The sequence below is a fragment of the Megalobrama amblycephala genome, linkage group LG7 (assembly GCF_018812025.1).
Source record: "Megalobrama amblycephala isolate DHTTF-2021 linkage group LG7, ASM1881202v1, whole genome shotgun sequence".
NCBI lineage: Eukaryota > Metazoa > Chordata > Actinopteri > Cypriniformes > Xenocyprididae > Megalobrama > Megalobrama amblycephala.
This window is the reverse complement of record NC_063050.1, coordinates 30,692,198-30,714,413: the sequence shown is the minus strand read 5'-3', so window position 1 is coordinate 30,714,413 and position 22,216 is coordinate 30,692,198. Positions and strand designations below refer to the sequence as shown.

The following is a 22,216-nucleotide window of genomic DNA, read 5'->3' as shown; positions in this document are numbered from 1 at the left end:
CCAACAGTGTCACACAGTTTGATTAACAAAGTGCATGTTTACTTTATTATTTCAAAGATTTCAGAGAACTTTATACAAAACATAAAACACATGAAGGTGTGAAGGGGAGGGGAAATGGAAATACCCCATTTCAGAATGACAGAGCTATGAGAGTACTTCCCTCTAGTGGGAAAGGGTTTGTAATACTTTAATCACTTTAATCCAAACATCAAGACATTAACTTGGCACCTAAAGCCAAAAAGGTGCTCATGTCTAAAAGACTGTTTCCCCAGATAAAATTTTGTTATTGTTATTACACACATCAAAACATCTGTAAAGCTAACAATAGCTTTTGTCTGGTTATTGACTTTATGGTTACAGAATGTCAACTTTCAGTAAGTCTGCTTCTTTAGTTAACTTGTAAGAGTATGATTACAGCTTGGCTAAGAACAAAATGCTTTACTAAAATATACAGTCTATAATAAATAAGGCATTTAGTGTTGAAAGTATTGTGATTAAATGTTTGTTTTATACTGTTAGACTGAATATCAGTTATATTAGAAAATGTTGACAGAATAGTCCATGATTCAGAAAGAGGCCACACCGTTGTTTGGTCAGGGTGAACATCTGAACATAGCAGCATTTCCTTTCATTTCAGTCAGGCTAAAGAAAAAAAAAAAAGAAACGATTTGACAAGTGTTAATGTCCTAGAATTACACAGCAAAAGCCCATGCAATGTTCAACCTAACCCCCACAAATAAAGCTAAACTCCTACAGCCAATGTTTTACTTAATGCTCTCCATCTCGAGTTGATAGAGGGTTGGGCTGAATGGTCTAATCACAAAACTGTATTATTCCAGTTGAGCCTTTTTCCTGTCTCCCATGAGATTACATCAATAAAAAAATAAACTATCTTTGAGGTGAATAACAAGTTAGTTTTTATTAATGTTATAGAGATGAAAATGTGCTGCATAACAAGAAAGACCTTTTCCTTTCCCCATCTACCTCTCTTTGGACAAAACTAATACAGGTTACAAACAGTCCAGCTCAAACTAATGCTACTGATTTAGCCAGAGGTTTACTGCTCAAACAAGAAGAGCAGTTTTTTTTTTAAAAACACCACAGAGCCACAGTGTTTCCACTGATCAGTCAATTTACAATACCCATCAAATTAAACAAAATTTGTTTCAAAGCAGGTTTAGATACATTTATTGCCTAATGCCCCTATAGTGAACAAGTCAAAGGTAATAATGGCAAGGAAAAAGCTCAATAAAGATGTTTAAAGAGAGAGAAAAAAATAGTTCTCAACAAAAAACATAGGATTTGTACCCGTTTACAAAGTCGCATGAAAGAAACAAAGAAAGAAAGAAAGAAAGAAAGAAAGAAAGAAAGAAAGAAAGAAAGAAAGAAAGAAAGAAAGAAAGAAAGTCTTGGGAGGAATGAGGCTCAACTGGGGGGCCCATTCTCCTCTGGAAACTTCAGGCAATTGATATGACACTAATGTTTAAGGAACAGCAACACAGTTTTGGACCATACGGAATGTAGCATTTAGATGAGAAGGGCCAAATGCTTTAAAGTCAACATTAAATCAAAAATAAATCACATTACAAGTCTTATTATGAATGATTCATCAGAGCATGTTATTCCAAAGGGGGAAAAAAAGGTTTTCTGGTAACACTTTACAATAAGGTCTAATATTTTAACATTAGTTCATGTATTAACTAACAGGAACTAACAATGAGCAACACATTTGTTACAGTATTTATTAATCTTTGTTAACGGTAGTTAACAAAAAAATACAGCTGTTCGTTGTTTATTCAGTGCATTAACTAATGTTAACAAATACAACTTTTGATTTTAATAATGTATTAGTAAATGATGTAATTAACATAATTTAAGATGAATAAATGCTGTGTTTATTCTTAGTTCATGTTAACTAAAGTAGTTAACTAATGTTACATAATGAAACCTTATTATAAAGTATTATACCGGTCTTCATTTTTTCACGATTCCATCAATTCCCAATGGATAAAATGACCCCCCCCCCCCAACCCATTTATATCCTATAAATAACTCCCATTATGAAAGTAAAATGAGTTGTAATGGCAATTCAAAATGCCTTTAAGCTTGTCATTTTCCTTGACTCTGTAGAAGCACTACAGAGGGAGATGATATGATGCTTTTAAACAATGATTTCCTGTTTCTGATGGCAACTCAAAAGACATCAGTCATGGTATAAGGTGAGGCTGAGAGGGCTTCTTGCAATAGACAGGAAGTGGTACCTCCTTAGACTTCCTGTGGTTCTGTAGATAAATGTGGCTCTGTAAAACATACTTTGCATACTTTGGTTTCACTATAGCTACTTAACTCATACATTGAAAACAAAATATATATTTAGTGCAACTCTCTAATGCAATAAGATTAAGATTCAAACCATAAACCAGTCATACCAAAAGAGATTTAGGGCCACTTAACTGGTTATAAGTCAATGTGTTCAGTAATGAGAAATAAGAAGACAGCTCAATGAACAAAACCTGAACAGAATGATGAGGACTTTCTATATGTCTGGTCTTGAGTTTCTGTTCTCCCTGGGGCCTCTTATGTGAATTTAGTTGTATTGGTTTAAATTTAAAACAAATATTAAATGATTATTTCCTTTCTGCCCTCTCAGGTGACCTGCAGATTCTAAGAGAGGAAAGTGGAACAGAATGAAGCAGGAAGGAAAACTTGGACAGACTGTGCAAAGTGAGAGGTTAGTGAGTCACTATGGTGTCTCTCTCTCCATTTCCGACTATACATTTCTTGACTAGCTTCTGTTTTTATCATCTCCTCTCTGTAAAAAAAGTTTCTGGAAGATTTTCTTTACAATAGTCTTAAACTTTAATAGGATGGACTAACAGTACTGTATATATCTTAAAAAAAATGTAAAGCATTTACATATTATGAATCTATTTGTATAGATACATTTTACAAATATATATATATATATATATATATATATATATATATATATATATATATATATATATATATATATATTGGGGTGTAACGGTACACGTATTCCGAACCGTTTCGGTACAAGGCTTTCGGTTCAGTCCACGTGCGTACCGAATGCGTCAACTTGCTCTGGAACAAATAATTGAGGAGAATGAGTCAGTGAGTAACAAGAGACTTTTAAATTGAAAGGAACTTTTGCAAAGGAAGTTGTTTCAGCGCTGTGGTGTTATGGATGTTATGGAAAAATCCCATAGCTGTAAAAAGAACAAATACAAGATCGCTTTCCTCAGCGGACATTCAAACGGACTTTTATAATGGATATAATATTATGGACATTGACTTCAAGAATGAATGTTATGCAATATATCAGACAGGTAATAGCCTACTCTCTCTCTCTCTCCCTCTCTCTCTCTCTCTCTCTCTCTCTCTCTCTCATACTGTACAAAATTCAGTGAGTTTCAATGGAGTGACTCAACGTTCCTTCGTTACTAGTTCTAAAGTGACGTTTTAATGCAGGAACACACCAAGCCGACGGTCGGCCGTCGGGCAGTTTTTCTTCGTTGGTCGACTAAGTTTTCTCAGTGTGTTCTGCAAGTTGGCCCTCGTCGGCTTTTTTTCGGCCGATTCGAAATGTTGAATCGCTGTCTGAGCTCATCGGTCTGTCGGGCCATCTGATCATTCTGATTGGCTGTTCAGCTACTGCCACCTGCTGGTTCGGAAAGGCATTTCATCTCACGCAGGCGCAGAACTGACGTGCTACTTGGTCATCGGCTGTTTAACGTTGGTTTGGTGTGTCAGGGCAACTTTGGACACAGACGCTGCCGACGTGAGCCAACCCCGCAGTCTGCTTTCGTCGCCACTAGTTCATCGGCTTGGTGTGTTCTGGCCTTTAGAGTTAGTAACGGAGGCTTGGTCCAACTGTCAACTTGAGATTTGAAACGTTCCTTCGTTACTAGTTCTGAAGTGATGTTTTAGAATTAGTAACGGAGGCTTGGTCCAACTGTCAACTTGAGATTTGAAACGTTCCCTCGTTACTAGTTCAGAAGTGATGTTTTAGAGTTAGTAACGGAGGCTTGGTCCAACTGTCAACTTGAGATTTGAAACGTTCCTTCGTTACTAGTTCTGAAGTGATGTTTTAGAATTAGTAACAGAGGCTTGGTCCAACTGTCCACTTGAGATTTGAAACGTTCCTTCGTTACTAGTTGATGTTTTAGAGTTAGTAACGGAGGCTTGGACCAACTGTCAACTTGAGATTTGAAACGTTCCTTCGTTACTAGTTCTGAAGTGATGTTTTAGAGTTAGTAACGGAGGCTTGGTCCAACTGTCAACTTGAGATTTGAAACGTTCCTTCGTTACTAGTTCTGAAGTGATGTTTTAGAATTAGTAACAGAGGCTTGGTCCAACTGTCCACTTGAGATTTGAAACGTTCCTTCGTTACTAGTTGATGTTTTAGAGTTAGTAACGGAGGCTTGGTCCAACTGTCAACTTGAGATTTGAAACGTTCCTTCGTTACTAGTTCTGAAGTGATGTTTTAGAGTTAGTAACGGAGGCTTGGTCCAACTGTCAACTTGAGATTTGAAACGTTCCTTCGTTACTAGTTCTGAAGTGATGTTTTAGAATTAGTAACGGAGGCTTGGTCCAACTGTCAACTTGAGATTTGAAACGTTCCTTCGTTACTAGTTCTGAAGTGATGTTTTAGAATTAGTAACGGAGGCTTGGTCCAACTGTCCACTTGAGATTTGAAACGTTCCTTCGTTACTAGTTCTGAAGTGATGTTTTAGAGTTAGTAACGGAGGCTTGGTCCAACTGTCAACTTGAGATTTGAAACGTTCCTTCGTTACTAGTTCTGAAGTGATGTTTTAGAGTTAGTAACGGAGGCTTGGTCCAACTGTCAACTTGAGATTTGAAACGTTCCCTCGTTACTAGTTCAGAAGTGACGTTTTAGAGTTAGTAACGGAGGCTTGGTCCAACTGTCAACTTGAGATTTGAATCCGTGGTGGAAGGAAGTAGTGCTGCACAAAAGAGGGTTTTAAAGACGCTCTGTTGTTATTTCTTATTTATTTACACACTCGTGCCGTCGAACTGTTGTATAAACGCAATATCACACTCGTAACCCTGCGATATGGCTGTATATCAGCACGCTGTGATTACCTGCGGCCTTGTGCCAACGGACGAATCACAGCCTTGCTGATATACAGCCACGGCTACAAGTGTGATATTGCTCATATAAAGCTTTTGACGATGTGTAGTTTTGTAAGATAGCAGAGGTGGTTATTAAGTATAGTATCTCACCAAACAAGTTGTTAAGAGAAGACTTTGTTGCACAGGAGTATCATGATGTGAGAAGACTGAACAAAATGTGATTCTTTGTTGACTTGGAAAGTAAATCATGACAACCAAAACAATGGACTGCTAGTTGTGAATACAAGATACTTGTCAAAATGTGTGGAATAACTAAAATACATGATCTGTACATGCATGGTCATCCATCCCTCAAAGTGACCCTCGACAATAAATGAAAAGTTTGATTTTACTTCTACCACAGTCACCAGTTTTTTTTTTATGTGCCTGTGATCATCAAATTCCAAAGCTACATTTATTCTTAAGTTGTTGCTTCACCCCACATCAAAAAAACATTGGTGTCAAAAGCCAAGTTTTAAAAACAAAACATTTCAGACTGATCCAAAGTAAACACAGGATATCTTCTTTCTGTGATTATTCTTGCATGTGAACTTCTACATTCTTACATGCGTTCACCCCTATATTCTAAGCATATTAAATTCCCTGGGATTAAAAAACATTTGTGAAAGTCATTTCTTTCCTTATATTGTGATCGATAATTAAGTGAAATGGTAAGATGGGACTTGATTTTGTCCATTGAGAATTGATTGGATTGTTGTGGTTTGCTATTGCTGTGATCTCATATGAGTGACAGTTTGTCCCGCCCTCATGTCAGTAAACACACCATCAGAGAAGAGAAGAGAAGAGAAGAGAAGAGAAGAGAAGAGAAGAGAAGAGAAGAGAAGAGAAGAGAAGAGAAGAGAAGAGCGTCATTGCAAGAGGGAGGGGAAGTTATTTTGATTAAAGATTATGAAGGAACATCATTTTTAAAAAAAATAATGATGGATAAATCATTTATAATAAACACTGCAATATTCCATAAAAAATAAGAAAGTCAATTTTGATTTTGCAGTGACTTTAAATTGATGTGAAACATAATATTAAAGAGGACAGACATTTTTGTGTTGCTATACTGACCATATCAGCAGGTGAAGTTAGCACCTCTTCAGGCAGATGCACAGACATATGAGCAGCACAAGGGCCACACAGCTGGCTGAAATGAGAATGACATGGGTGTTCCTAGCTGCAACAAAAACACACACACACACACACACATTAACCAAAGAAATCAAATATTCACAACACTCTAGTAACAAAACCAGATAAAAAAAAAAAATAGAAGAATATAAAAAAGTATAACCCCAAACAGTCAAGTAAGTTTCACTCACATTTATTCAGAGTCACATAGATGGCAGATACAAGGCCTTGATGACGAACCTCACACTTCACAAGTTCATCATCCAGTAGTTCAGTCTGCAGTTGAATGGAACTGACCACCATTGTGGTGCCGTCCCCTAGCTGGTAAAATGATGTCACGGCAGGGCCCAGCGTTTGATTATGCCCCTCCACGTTCCAAGAGATCTCTGCTGCAGGACGTGACAAGGCTGAGCAGTTCGCCTCAACAATGCCCTGCGATACGGTGACGTAACTGGCCTCAGGTTTGGGTAGGACTAGGAAAATTACATGAAGTTCATTAAATATATAAGTAAGACATTAACATTAGAATCTTTTTAACAATGTGAAGAAAAAGCCCCTAAATTATCAAAAAAATATTCAAAAAATGTATCTGTTGATTCCACTTGCATCAATAATTCTTGTTAAATGTACAGTGCTTATTTACTTTTTGCTGTTGTTGTTCCTTTTTAAATCTTCAGACTTAAAATCTGTAGAGATATCTTGTGTACTTTTGGTTGGGGACATCTATCATGTTTAACTGGGAACCCTTACAACAGTCCGAAGTGTGCCAAATATGTGAACTTTGTATATGTCCAGTACAAATACTGTATTGGTCTTGTTGAACTTCTTTGTTGTATTGTAAGTGGTAGCTTCATTCAGAAGACAAAAGAAGGCACTTGTGTTGTTATGCTGATTACAAGCCGTCAGACGTTGGTCATGTCTGTGGCAGACTCCATCAAAGAGGGACTCTGTGACATAAGTCAGATAAAAGAGAAAGAGACAAACCATGACAAGACAAGGGGAAAGTGAGGCTCTGTCCACTTTTGTGGCTGTGTGAGCTTTTTGGTGACAACAGCTAGACTGTTTGGGGAATATCAACAGAGAGAAAGCAAACACAGTGGAGCTCTGTTCTAGAGGAACAGAGACACAGTAATCGCACTGGCCCTCATCCCAAACTGTCTCCTAAACTACAGTCACAGCCAAGCATTAAACCAGTGTCAGCTCTGACTGATTGTGAGCTTTCTCCACAAGAAGAATTTACCTTGCAATGAAAAGGATGTTTTCAACAGAGTAACATGACTTGCTGATAAAAACAGTTGCATGACATAAAGGATGTAGTTATTGCGATACTGCATTTGAACAGGAAATGCAACACTGAGCAATGGTTACTGTATCACTGTAGAAATCTAAGATATCTAAGAGTAGTTTTGGAGTGAACAAGGAACTAATCCATCAAATTAAAGTAACATTTGACCCACAAATTTTAATACTGTCATTTACCCAAAATACCATAAAAAGCATCATAAATGTGGTCCATATGAATTCTCACAACCTCTGCCCAGGCTGTCTTTGGCGTGCTCATCAAGAGAGAGAGTCCAAATTATGTCTTTTTAATTTATCAGTTAAACATGTTCAAAAAAACAGGTTTAAATGATTCATTCACAAATCGGATGGATCTGGCAACTCGTTTCAGTCAGAGTGGTTATAAAAGCAACATTAAACGATTTATATTTTGGTCAGTTTGACACACAAAGCTATTGCATGTCTTGCAACATAGACTTGCAATATAGACCTTCTTGGCTATGTTTACATGCACACTTTTTGCTTCAATCTGAATGAATGAATTCCGATTGATGAATCCGAACGTAGTGTTTACATTAACGCTAAATAAAGTGAACGGGTTGAAGTGCACGTTTACGTCACAAACCTCTTATCTGAATTGATTTTTTGACATGCACACTGCACGAATATACAGTTAACAGCTGTTTGTGCATGATAACCATCCTCCTACATAGTTCTATATTTGTTTTAAACAGCAGACTTAATATTTATCCATTTCTGGTCATAATTTGGAGACAATGTGCATATGAACCATTGCAACGTGCTGCTTATCACGCAGTAAAAATGTGAATGTGAGTGAAAAGAGAATTTTAGAATGACAGAACACTCATTTAGGCTATGACACTTTATTCAACAAGAAGAGCAGCTCATTACGCGTGTCATACGTCATTATGCTATTTTACGTCATTGCACATGCACAGTATTTTCCAGTTTCGGTTTTCAATCCGATCAAGTGTTTACCCTCTCAATTGGATTAGAAAAGAATGGAACCAGAACCACCTCATCAAATCCAATCCAATCTAAATTTAATTCAGATTGAGCTCAATCGGATCAATTAAAGGTACAATATGTAATTTTTAGGAGGATCTATTGACAGAAATGCAATATAATTTACATAACTATGTTTTCAGTTGTGTATAAAGACCTTACATAATGAACCATTATGTTTTTATTACCTTAGAATGAGCCATTTCATTCTACATACACCACGGGTCCCCTTACATGTTAAGTCGCCATTTTGCACCGACATGTTTCTACAGTAGCCCTAAATGGGCAAACTGCTCTACAGAGCACGTTTGCTTGAGCTGCTACTCTCTGCTGTCTCAGAAAAACGGCTTTTTTGTCCTGTGTTGCCCACCATAGCTTCTCTATATTGCAATTCCCAACCTCACCGCTAGATGCCGCTAAAGTTTACACACTGCACCTTTAAGGTGTTAAAATGAAGGTTTTTTTAGTCTGACTGAGCTGTCAATCTGATTACTAATGGATTACTTGGTTGGATAAACTCAAATTAACTACAGTTATAATACTTTTATGGCCATTTTGCATCATTTTTGAAGTTTGAAATCTTCAATATTTTATGATGGCATGGGAAAGAGAGAACAACACAGTCTTCAGAATTTCTCAGGTTGGTATGTTTTTTTTTTTAAACTTTGGCAACACTTTGGTATGGGGAACATATATTCACTATTAACTATAACTTTTGCCTCAATAAACTCTTAATTTACTGCTTATTAATATTTAGTAAGGTAGTTGTTGTATCATTTAAGTATAGGTATGGGGTAGGATTTAGGGATGTAGAATGTGGTCATGCAGAATAAGGCATTAATATGTGCTTTACAGCCAATATGCAATCTAATAAGCAACTACTTAAAGCGGAACTCAGTAAGATTTGCGAAGCTCCCTCTACAGGTTCCTTCAGTGAATCACATTGTCGTAAATACTCCAAGCGCAGCTCTGGACTACAACGACTACAACGCTCACCAACGCAGTAGTTTTGCAAATACAGTACAAGAAATCTCGATGGAGGTGGGTAATTTTCGAAATTGTCTTATAAAGTCATAATATATACATTGTTTTTGAATTACCGTAAAGCATTTTGTCACTCTCACGTGAACGTGAACATGAGGCGAGATTGTGTCGGGTCGGCGAAGCTCAACTTGCAAGTGCTGTTTTTTGGCGTAGACGTGCCAGAGGGGGTTAGTGCACGCCTCAAACACACCACTACAAGTCAATTAACCATCGTAAGGACTTAGAAAACTATTTATGAAGGTAAAAAAAGTTACTTAGTTCTGCTTAAAAAGTGAGAATTGTTCCCCATACTAAAGTGTTAACAAAACTTCTTAACCCTTGAATGCATACCTTGTAGTGATGTGCGTATCAGCTCAAACGTCACCCGAATCCACTTTTAAAAATTTGTCATCCGCCCGCCACCCACCCGCACCTATGATTTTCTCTGATTATATGACAACGGAGCTTGGCACATCAAGATTTTCACCAAGTGACCAGTTATAATGCTTGCCACTCCTGTGCTTTATGTACCTTCCCGTCCTGCCATGTCAGAGTCCCCGATCAAGATGGCCGCCATTCCAGAGTCTTGTCCCGTCATAGCCGCCATTCTAGAGTCTCATCCTGTCATGGCCACCCTTCCAGATTCTCGTCCCATCATAGCCGCCAAGCCAGTGACTTCGGACAAGATGGCCACCAAGCCAGTGTCTTTGGACAAGAAGGCTGCTCCGCCTGTGTCTTCAGACAAGATGGCAGCTCCAGCAGTGTCTTCAGACAAGATGGTCGCTCCGCCTGTGTCTTCAGACAAGATGGCCGCCCCGCCTGTGTCTTCGATCAAAATGGATGCTACGTGTGTGTCTTCGGACAAGTTGGCTGTCATGCCTGAAACTCCATCCATCATGGACACTGCGCCAGAGACTCCAGCCTTCACGGGTGCCTCACCAGAGTCTTCAGCCATCATGGACACCACATCTATGTTCCCGGTCGTCATGAGTGCTGCACATGAAGATGTTGAGGCTTTCCCTAAGCCCTTGAGACTGGCTTCAAGTCTGGAGGACACACCTTTGATGTCGGTACTTGCAGCCAGCATCCCTAGACCAATGCCATCTAGCCCACCGTCCTCAGCACTCTCAAGCCTGCCAGTCCCTGCGCTGTCCGTTCCAGAGGTCATTCCCTTGTCCTTGGTAAGCCCAGTCTTGTGACCTATGAACTTCCTGTCTGTCCTGATACGACCCCTTTACTTGTCGTTACGACCACGGAGGTTGTCCCTGGGGTTCCAGTCTGCGTCAACACAACCGTAGAGGTCGTACCAGAACTGCCTTTTTGCCTCGACTTGATTGCAGAGGTCATTTCTAAACTATCTGTCTGCCTCAACATAACCAGAGAGGACGTTCTGGTCAGAGCCTTGGAGGACATTCCGCTGTGGGGGTCTTCAAGTCTGTCTGCGCTGCTGTGGTGGTCGTCTGCTCTGCTGTGGGGGTCTTCAAGCCTGTCTGCCTGGCCACCTGCACAGCCTGCACCACCCTGGCCATCTGCCCAGCCTGCTCCACCCTGGCCACCTGCTCAGCTTGCTCCACCCTGACCGCCTGTTCAGCCTGCTCTGCCCTGGTCGCCTGCTAGGCTTCTGTTTGCAGGCCCTCTTCCATTCCATAGACCTGATCCTCCACCCTGCCCACTTGTTCACCTCCGCCCTGCCTCCCTGGACATCTTGTTAGGAGCGTCTGGAAGCAGCTCCTTAGGAGGGGGTTATGTCACGACCCCCTGTCTGTGTTTTTACTGTCTCTCCATTGTTGTTTGTACACCTCATGTTTCCCTGCCATTCTGCCATTGTTTGTTACCATGGACACTCATTAGACCATGCCCCCTTGTTATCTCGTTACCTTGTTTAGCTCATTAGCCTTGTTTACTCTACCTATATAAGCCAGGTTCACTCATCCATTCCCTGCGAAGTCTTGTCTAGTGTTCCACTGCAATTCTGAGTGTTATTCCCGGTTTATGTATCTTGGTTTTTGGACTCTCTGCCTGTTTCTGGATTATTCGTTTGCCCGTGTTCCCTGCCTGGTTTTGTTTGTCTGGTTGTGTTTGGACTGCTTTCTTGTGTATTTTGACCCTTTGTCTGTTTTTGACCTTGTGTGTGGATTACCTTTTCAATAAACTGCATTTGGATCCTCAACCATTCGCGTCTCAGAGCAGTTTGTAACAATATGTTCGGGATCACGAATTTGAGCCAGATGTTGAATGTACTGGGAAATCTCACACGAGGACAATAATGATGGTATAAAACAGCTGCTTAAACTGAACCCTTCCAAAGCTCCAAAAGGTAACAAAATATGCTTAATTAAAATATCAGGAAAGTTTTATACTATTGAGGCAGTTACAGATCCATACATATGTTAGATATAGATCCAGGTTGCTAAAGACCTGAATATGTAATAATGATTAGTGAAACATTCATGCATTTAAGGGTTATTAACTATTTTGTCATTGACTTCTATTGTTTGTTTTTCATTTTTACATTTTAATTATAACAGTATGAAGTATGTTTATTAAAGTATACTAATGTATAGCCTGTAGGTTTCTTTATGATATGATTTCAGGTTTTACTATATTTGTAGGAACATTTGGTCACAACAATGTAGGCAAAATGTGAACGACACACACACAAACATGCGTTCTCTTCCTTCCTCACATGCACTTTCCACTTCTTACAAATACACCCACCCACTCAGAAATACATTTAAAAACCTTTGTATGACCTGGAAGACAGAAAAAAAGGGTCTGTGAAATACCCAAACAAACCTTTTGGAAAAAAGCACATTGATTTGCCATTTGCTCACATTCACACATACTGTGCACACGTGAAAATGTTCCAAGCCCACACACGTGTGATTTGGTCAAAATATCACACGTGAAATGTATGTGCCTTTTATAGCTGTAGCAGGTTAATTCTGTGGTGCTGCTAATTAGAAACATCCTTGTGGATATTATAAAATATATATATTGAACACACACAAACACACCGTGAACACACACCCAGAGCAGTGGGCAGTCATTTTTGCTGGTCAAGGGCAATGAGAGTGGAAGTGAGTGCTGTTCATTCACCACCTACATTTCATGACTGTATTGCGGCTCGAACCTGCAACCTTCAGGTTACAAGTCCGACTCTCTAACCATTAGGCCACAACTGCCCCAATGATTTGTGTATTTTCTGTTTATTTTAATTCAGGGGGGCTCTATCCTGTTCCTGGATATCCAACTTCTAGTTTAGATTCAGCCCTAATAAATAACACCTGAACTGTATAATCAAGGTTTTGAAGTTCATAAAAAATTCCAGAAAGGTGTTTTTGAGCATCCCTGTTTTATTCCAAACACTTTAGAGCAGGGGTCTCAAACTCAAATTGGCTGGGGGCCGTAGCTGTGATTGACACCTCATAGGAGGGCCATTTTAACATTAAAACAAGAAAGCTCAACATTACTGAAAATTTACTTTCCTTTGCATTATTTCTCATTTACTTCAAATTTCATTACCAAAATATTTTTGTCATAGTTAACAAAAAAACCTAAACAGCAGTGTCTCTATAATTATTACATAGAGTATTAGTTTTTAACAGTTATTACAAATATTTTCCCTAACTTTATTTTAGCTTAAATGACATCAAAATCTTGCACTGAAAAACACTGTACTGAACAAATGCAATCCCTGAATACATTTGTACACTATTCTATTTCTTCCCAGACACCTGACAGCGCTTCCGCTCACACAGCTGAGCCACATTTGTCCAAGATGCTGTTTGAACATCAGTAACGTTTACTGGTAGCATCGGATGCATTTCGGTGGTTTAAATCGACGCTCCTGACTTGCGCGAGTGCTTTTACTGTAATTTAAGGCAAGCGCGCTCATAATAGAAGCGCTCGTTTTTCCAGGCGCATCTATGCCGTGGCCAGGGGCAGATTAAGGTGGTCAGGGGCCCCTAGGCTGCTCTTTGTGTGAGGCCCCCCCTTAATCATTATGCTTTACCAGAAAATGTATTTAGTGCCATACATGGTCCACACGCAAATAGCCAATACTACAGATTTTCTTCTACATTCCTTTAACTGGTGGACCACCACAGTGAGAAGACTAAGAAAATTACCACCACACCGCATAGGTAAAATGGGAAATTGAAAATCATAATAAATCATATATAATAAACCAACATGGTTTAACATGTTTCTAGCATGTTTGGTACTTCATGGCATATATAAATGTGTTACTGGGAGTGAATTACAGTGCAAAGCATGCCATGTCTTAAGGCCAGGACTCTTATCACACATGTGAAGTTCGGACACTGTATGCCTGAGTTACAGCAGCTTCCTCTTTCATGGCGAAACATCAGACTTTATCAGTCTGCCACAGACACGCCCTTCAGTGAAAACTCAAGATCTTCGCAAGTTAACAATCACTAAGGCCTTAAGATTAGACTGACCAAATATGATGTTGATCTGGTTAAATCTCTACAAGGATGTAATTACAGTGTAAAACAAGTCATTTCCTGTTGCCCGCAGGTGGCGCTATGACTGTAACTGAATATTGGCATGTAGATGTCTTCAGGCCAGGACATAAAACATGTGAAGTTTCAGGCAGATCGGACAATGCATTCCCGAGTTACAATAACTTCCTGTTTCATGGCGAAACATAACATTTTTTCAGACCGTCACGGACACGCCCTTCAGCAAAAACTCTAGATCTTCACAATTAACGTCGCAAAGGCCTTTAGATAAGACTGACCAAATATGATGTTGATCTGAGTAAAGCAGTTTGTGGAAATCACAAAAACTGCAAAAATTTTGCAGAGAAAATTCAAAATATCTTACTTCCTGTTGGGTTTACAGATTTTGCACCCAGGGATTTTTTGTAGGTATTGGGCTGTTACATCTGTCTACTGAATTTCATACCTGTACGTGAAAGGTGGCGCTATCGAGACATTTTGCCACACCTAATATCAGACGTAACACGTAGTTTTAGTTACACGTAGTTACACGTTACTACATGTACTTACTATAGTAATAACAGTAAATTATGCATAATTACAAGTAAATAACCCAAACTAAACCAAACCCTAACCCTAACTGTAACTCTATAGTAAGTACATGTAGTTAATTAACAGTACTCAGTACTTATTTGAGTAATTACAGTGCAGCACTAAAATAAAGTGTAACCTATATATATTTTTTTAATATAAGTACAATGTAAAAACATGTATGAACACGATAAGTGCATTTTATGAAATGATTCATTTAAATGTTGGCACATAGTAGTTAAAGACACTTAATATAAAGTGGGACCCAAATAAATGTGTCTATAAGCTCTATTATTACTGCCATTTGCACTTACCATAAACAGACAAGCAAGCTGTTGCACTCTTAATGCCATCTGGATACGTGTGGAACTCGCAGGTGTAGCAGCCCTCATCCTCTGTCTGAGCCTGGTGTATGGAGAGCTTAGATTGCCCAAGTGATGGATTTAGAGTTACCCGATCCTTGAAAGGGGTGTGAACGACCGGGCTGTCATTGTTGACATAAGAAGCAACAGTGGCGGTATCCCCTTGCTCAGCTGTTTTTTTCCATAAAACCTGCCGGACTCGCTTACTGAGAATGTACTTGCACAAAAATGTAACAGGCTTTCCACTCACAACTGTTTTATTGTCCATCAGTTCCACCTTTGCTGGAAGAAATAAAAAAAAGAAACATGAAGAGATTTTACACGTGCTTTAACCATTAGGTAGGTATGTTCACTCAAAAAGTCTTCATTTACTATTTACTCAATGTCATTTCAAAGCTTGGAAGGTTAGTTTTGTGTATATATATATATATATATATATATATATATATATATATATATATATATATATATATATATATATATATATATATATATAAGACAAATTTATTTGGGTTTATATTAAGTGTCAGGCATAGCATTATGACCACCTTCCTAATATTGTGTTGGTCCCCCTTTTGCTGCCAAAACAGCCCTGACCCGACGAGACATGGGCTCCACTAGACCCCTGAAGGTGTGCTGTGATATCTGGCAACAAGATGTTAGCAGCAGATCCTTTAAGTCCTGTAAGTTGTGAGGTGGGGCCTCCATGGATCGGACTTGTTTGTTCATCACATCCCACAAATGCTCGATTGGATTAAGATCTGGGGAATTTGGAGGCCAAGTCAACACCTCAAACTCATTGTTGTGCTCCTCAAACCATTCCTGAACCATTTTTGCTTTGTGGCAGGGTGCATTATCCTGCTGAAAGAGGCCACAGCCACCAGGGAATACCATTTCCATGAAAGTGTGTACATGGTCTGCAACAGTGCATAGGTAGGTGGTACGTGTCAAAGTAACATACACATGGATGGCAGGACCCAAGGTTTCCCAGTTGAACATTGCCCAAAGCATCACACTGCCTCTTGCCAGCTTGCCTTCTTCCCATAGTGCATCCTGGTGCCAAGTGTTCCCCAGGTAAGTGACGCACACGCAGCCGGCCATCCACGTGATGTAAAAGAAAACATGATTCATCAGACCAGGTCACCTTCTTCCAATGCTCTGTGGTCCAGTTCTGATGCTTACATGCCCACTGTTGGTGCTTTCGGCATTGGACAGGGGTCAGCATGGGCACCCTGACTGGTCTGCAGCTATGCAGCCCCATACACAACAAACTGTGATGCACTGGGTATTCTGACACCTTTCTATCAGAACCAGCATTAACTTCTTGAGCAGTTTGAGCTACAGTAGCTCGTCTGATGGATCGGACCACACGGGCCAGCCTTCGCTCCACAAGTGCATCAGTGAACCTTGGCCACCCATGACCCTGTCGCCAGTTCACCACTGTTACTTCCTTGGACCACTTTTAATAGATACTGACCACTGCAGACCGGGAACACCCCACAAGAGCTGCAGTTTTGGAGATGCTCTGACCCAGTCGTCTATCCATCACAATTTGGCCCCTGTCAAATTCGCTCAAATCCTTACACTTGCTCATTTTTCCTGCTTCTGCAACATCAACTTTGAGGACAAAATGTTCACTTGCTGCCTAATGTATCCCACCCACTAACAGGTGCTGTGATGAAAGGATAATCAGTGTTATTCACCTCACCTGTCAGTGGTCATAATGTAATGCCTGATCGGTGTGTGTAGATAGATAGATAGATATCTCAAAATATCTTTTATGTTCCACAGAAGAAAGGCTTGAAAAGAAATGAGGGAATTGATGACAGAATTTAGATTTTTGGGTGAACTATTTCTTTACGACTTTGTTGAGGTGAATACTATGCGTGACATTAAGTGAACAAACACTCATCGTTTTCAGTTTTAAACCACACCCAGGCTGATAAAACGTCTAATCACAAACCCAGTGGTAGTTTTTATCTGATCAAGACTCTTGTGGTTTTCATGATAGTTTGTTGTCAGTAAAAGAGGCCAGGCAGGAAAGTGGTTCTCACCACTTCCTGCTTGGGCATAATTTATAGCAATTCTTCAATGTTTTTTGAGTGCAATGTGATGATAACCAATAACAGTTATTCATCATGAAACCATCTTTGTGCAGGACTAGAAAATAGCATTTCCTCTGTTTGATGACACATTGATGAGTAATATTTCCTTCTAAATTCATATTTTCAATTCATCAGTGCGTGGGAAGATATATATATTGTTGATATTTGAAGAAAGTTTAAAAGTGATGACCAAGCCTCACCCGTAAGTGAAAGACATGTCCTTCCTCTCTGCTGGCCGCTTGGGTACACATCAAAGAGACACTGGTAGCAGCCTTCGTTTGCTGGCCCGGCTCTTCTGATGGTGATGACACTGGTGTGAGCTTGTTGACCTTCTGTTTGCTGTGAAAGCTCGACTCCATCCACTTTGGTGACGTGCTCATACTTATCAGGCTGATAGTGAAGTATAGTTTTATTTGCCATGTCCAACCACAGTACTTGTTTTAAAGCCTCCCCTGTCTCCATGGTAATATTGCAGGCCAGCATGAAGGGCAGCCCAGCCATCGCCTGCAGATGAGATGGTGCAAGTACCTTACCTAGAAAATATTGACAAAGCTTAGGGGGTGTAATGTATAAAACGTCAGGTTGATATAACTGTCCTGATATGACAATGAAGAAAAAGCCTGATTAAAATAACTGAAGTCATAAAAAGAACACCTTATTAAGTATTTTGGCATAATCTTTTACTTTGTTTATTAGATTATTTTAACAAAAAAGGCTTTATTGCTTATTAATATATATATATATATATATATATATATATATATATATATATATATATATAACACTTTTGTCTGCCAAGTCATGTGGTGCAACCAACATGCAGAAAAAAAAACATGTTATTATTACTTTTTATTTAATGTTACCACCACATGACATAGTTAATAAATTGAATCTTGCCTTGAAAATGGCATAAAATGTATCTAACCCCTGTAAAATCAGCATCTATACAATTTCTAAGAACCTACGTTTTAAACTAGATGTTAAAATATTTTCCTGTTCCTTATCATAGACACCCTTATACAACAGAGCTAAGATATTCTAATGCTCAGAAATGAGGCTGGACAGGCACCTTGTAGTCGAGAGAGCAACATCAGTGTCACCAAGACTTGCAGGGATATTGCAGACACAGATCCACACATCTTGACCTGCAGGAAGATCATTTTAACTGTGAAGTAATGGGCAAAACAAACATTCAAAAAAAGACAAAGAGTGTTTTACCAAACAGATTTCCAGAATACTGTCTGTATTAGCCATGTGCATAAACAGATTTCACAACAGCATAGTTAATTGCAACAAATAATCAAGGCAGTACCGCCTTTATGATCATTGCTAGATTCTGAAAAATATCTTAGCAAATCTAAAAAACTAACAAAGTCAGGAAATACAAGATACTTACAGCCACAGGTTTGTAAAGAGCAGACGATCCACACATCAGCAGTTCAGCTCCTCAACAGCCATTGCTTTATAAAGAAATGAATCATAAAAAAAAAAGATAACTTTCAATGTCAAACAAATAAGAAGTTTGGGTTCTGGTGTACACATATATGTAGTTATTTTTGGTAAGGGAAGTCCAGCATACAGCTCAAGTTTAAATAAGACTTTAAGGAAAATATTTGTCCTAGAAATCTGGTCTGTTTTGGAATTTGAGGATTCAATGCACTATTTATGGCATTCTCCGGGCCGGGGCAATTCAGCATTTTTGGATTCTTTGAAAATGTCATTATTATTTGCCAGGTTTATTTATGGCATGAAAAGAAAAATCTCTAACCACCTGCATCCTGTTAAGGTTTATTACCTTTCTGGTGCTTTAACAACAGTTTGGGTACCATCAAACTCCTACTTTGTTTTCTAGACTAACATTAACTTGAGGAAATAGCTTCTCTTGTTCTATACACAAACTACTATATGATTAAAATCACTTGTGGCTAAACTCTGCCAGTAAACTGACATAAAGAGTGGTGCAAGCAGATGATTTTTGGGCCACTGGGCAAATACTTCCAGGCAGCCACACGCCCCTGCTGACCTCAAATGAAAGATCGTGGTGGGGCATTTTTTAAATATTGCTGGGGGTTTTTTCTTTTAACTTTTAAGTTAGCAATCCATTTGAAAAAAAAAAAAAAAAAAAAAGGAACTAATTTAACTCTCTCTCTCTCTCTCTGTATATCTTTAAATTGTAATAACTGACTTTTAATTGAGTTATTAAATTATAATACCATACATTAACCATATTTTAACAAACATTATATAGTTTGCTAAATAGATCCATGCCATCTGAAATTTTCTTATAAAATTAGCATTTTTATCAAGCTTGCATGTTTATGTTCCGTAATTTCACTTTAATGGCAATGAAAAGGACCTATTAATTGCCATTAAAGTGAAATTACTTAACCTAAACATATGAGCCTGATAAAAATGTTCATTTTAGAAGAAAATTTCATACGGCACTTAGAGGCTTTTGCATCTGAAATGTTTTATATATATATATATATATATATCATGCATACTGATGCCAGTCTATAAATGATTAAATGATCTGTTAAATGATAGATAGATAGATAGATAGATAGATAGATAGATAGATAGATAGATAGATAGATAGATAGATAGATAGATAGATAGATAGATAGATAGATCTTTCTGGATATAAATTCTTCGCAAATTATGTGATATACAAAATATCACTTAAAACTATAATGCTTTCTGACCCCTTTACTGTAATAGAATATCACTAATAGTTCCATAACTAGAGTAATTCAGAGGAAGAACGATCAGACTGCAAGTAGACATGAAACAACCTATACAATTTATACATGAGTCTACTTTATCTAAGTAAAGTAGTTACATTTAAAATTAGTCGACTAAGACCATATATTATTATTTCTGTAACTAAAAAGAAAATTAAATGATTGCAAACACTTCAGCGTCTGCTTTGATTTTATCTTTATTAACTAAAACTATTAAAACTATTAACTCTATAAAACTATTTTTAATATAGCGTTTAAAATAGGCGACTCACCTTGCAAAGCATGGCTGCGTTCATTCGTATTGTAAAAACGCAAGTGTTGCCAAATCCTGTGCCTCAGAGTTATTGTGGCATGTGTGTGATTCGGGATACGAATGGAAGTGGAAGTGAGGAAGTTTGGCCATCCAATCGTGGGAAGCATAGCAATCAGTGTTTAGAAAGGCCCAGTGACGTTCAGTGTATGGAAGCATGCAATTACTAATTACCGAGTAAACAGCGACATCTAGCGGTGTGAGCCATCTGTACAAAATATCAACAAAAACATATCAGTTTTGGTAAAATGCCAGTCTGACCCAATTAGCCAAGTGGGGGAAAAAAGCTTTCAGAAACATACTTTGGTTACGTTCAGGCACTCAACAGGACGAAATAAAGTTAGCCATGCCTATAGATGGTTTGAGGGCTATGATGTCTTTTATAGCTATACTGGGGGTCATGTTTAAAATTGGAAATGCAAATGCTACAAAACATCGAGCTTCTGCTTTGTTTTTGATTATTATTATTATTATTTACAATTAACCTACATATCAAAATACACTACCACTTTATTGAACAGATATACAATAAATAGAAAAAGAGAAAAATGGTAACACTTTACAATAAGGTTCCATTTGTCCACATTATTTAACCACATTATACAAGAATTAATTATGTAAAATACTTCCAAGACATTAGCCAAAGGCTCATCACATTGTGCCAAATTTCATGAGAGAATTGTCAAACAATTCAAAAATCACATTTTCCAATGCAAGATTGCAAAGAATCTAGCTCTTTCACCATCTACATGCATAATACTGTGAAAAGATTCAAGAAATCTAAAGAAATCTCAGTCTGTGTGTGGCAAGGCAGGAAACTTCCATTGAATGTGCCTGACCTTCAAGCCCTCAAATGGCACTGCATGAAAAAACATCATGCTGCTGTGTTAAATATAGCCACATGGGCTTGAGAGTACTTTGGAAAACCCTTGTCATTAATCAGTCTGCCACTGCAAGAAATGCAACTTGAATCTACACAAGAAGAAAGATAAATATCAATTCTATGCAGAGATGATAACAAGTTCTATGGGCCTGAGCTCATCTCAGGTGGTCCAAAAGACATTGGAAATGTGTGCTGTGGCAGGTTGTTTTGCGTCCTCAGTCCCAAATATGAAAGAGACCATCCAGACTTCTATCAGCGACAGGTGCAAAAGCAAACATGTCATGGTTTGGCAGTGTATCTGTGTAAACGGCATGGGTGACTTGCATATTTGTGAAGGAACCATTGACGTGGAGGTAAATATTGGTATTATACAGAGACATATAGCAGCATCCTGGGAGGAAAGACAATGCCAAGCCTCATTCTGCATGTGCTACAACAAAGTGGTAAAGTGAATGTGCTTGACTGACCTGCCTGCAGTCCAGATCTGTCTCTTATTGAAAATGTATGGCCCATCATGAAAAGTAGAATCAGAAAACAACAACCGTGGACTGTTGAGCAGCTGTCTTACATCAGGCGAGATTGGGCAAAAATTCCACTTAAAAACAGCAAAATTAATTCAGTTCAGTTCAATTCACATTTATTTGTATAGCGCTTCTCACAATACACATCGTTTCAAAGCAGCTTTACAGAAAATGCATGTGTCTACATTACAATTTAGAGAGATTATCAGAGGTGATGTATTGTGTCCAAGTAATGTATTTCAGAAATGTACAGTGCTCTGCGTAAATGAGTACACCCCCTTTGAAAAGTAAAATTTTATACAATATCTCAAAGAACACAAAAACAATTTCCAAAATGCTGACAAGACTAAGTTTTATATAACATCTGTTTAATTTATAACATGAAAGTAAGGTTGATAATATAACTTAGAGAACAAAATGTTCAGTTTTACTCAAATTAGGGTGATGCAAAAATGAGTACACTCCACTGAAAGTCTCTGGAGAAAAGCTAAATTTTAGACTACAAATGTCTAATTTAACAAGAATTCAACCACAGGTGAGTCTAATTATTCATTACAAAGGTGTCCAGCAGACAGTTGACTATAAAAGGGTGTTAAAACCCCTTCCTATT

General features: G+C 38.4%; 1 protein-coding gene across 3 annotated transcripts; it reads right to left on the bottom strand.

Moving 5' to 3' along the window:
• Positions 1–22: 22 nt before the first annotated feature.
• zgc:172122 (uncharacterized protein LOC571844 homolog) lies at positions 23–20,322 on the bottom strand. 3 transcript variants are annotated; one of them, XM_048197006.1, is made up of 8 exons: positions 20,165–20,322; positions 18,545–18,608; positions 18,218–18,293; positions 17,349–17,681; positions 14,996–15,325; positions 6,486–6,767; positions 6,235–6,310; positions 23–642 (listed from the first exon to the last, which is right to left on the bottom strand). In XM_048197006.1, exons 2-7 carry the CDS (start codon positions 18,578–18,580, stop codon positions 6,252–6,254), a joined length of 1,116 nt encoding a protein of 371 aa, XP_048052963.1. In that variant the 5' UTR covers positions 18,581–18,608; positions 20,165–20,322; the 3' UTR covers positions 23–642; positions 6,235–6,251. The 3 variants fall into 3 exon arrangements, with proteins under 3 accessions (XP_048052963.1, XP_048052961.1, XP_048052962.1); XM_048197004.1 differs by having other exon boundaries at positions 6,235–6,340; positions 20,165–20,321; XM_048197005.1 differs by having other exon boundaries at positions 6,235–6,340; positions 18,218–18,313; positions 20,165–20,317.
• Between the last annotated feature and the right edge of the window lie 1,894 nt (positions 20,323–22,216).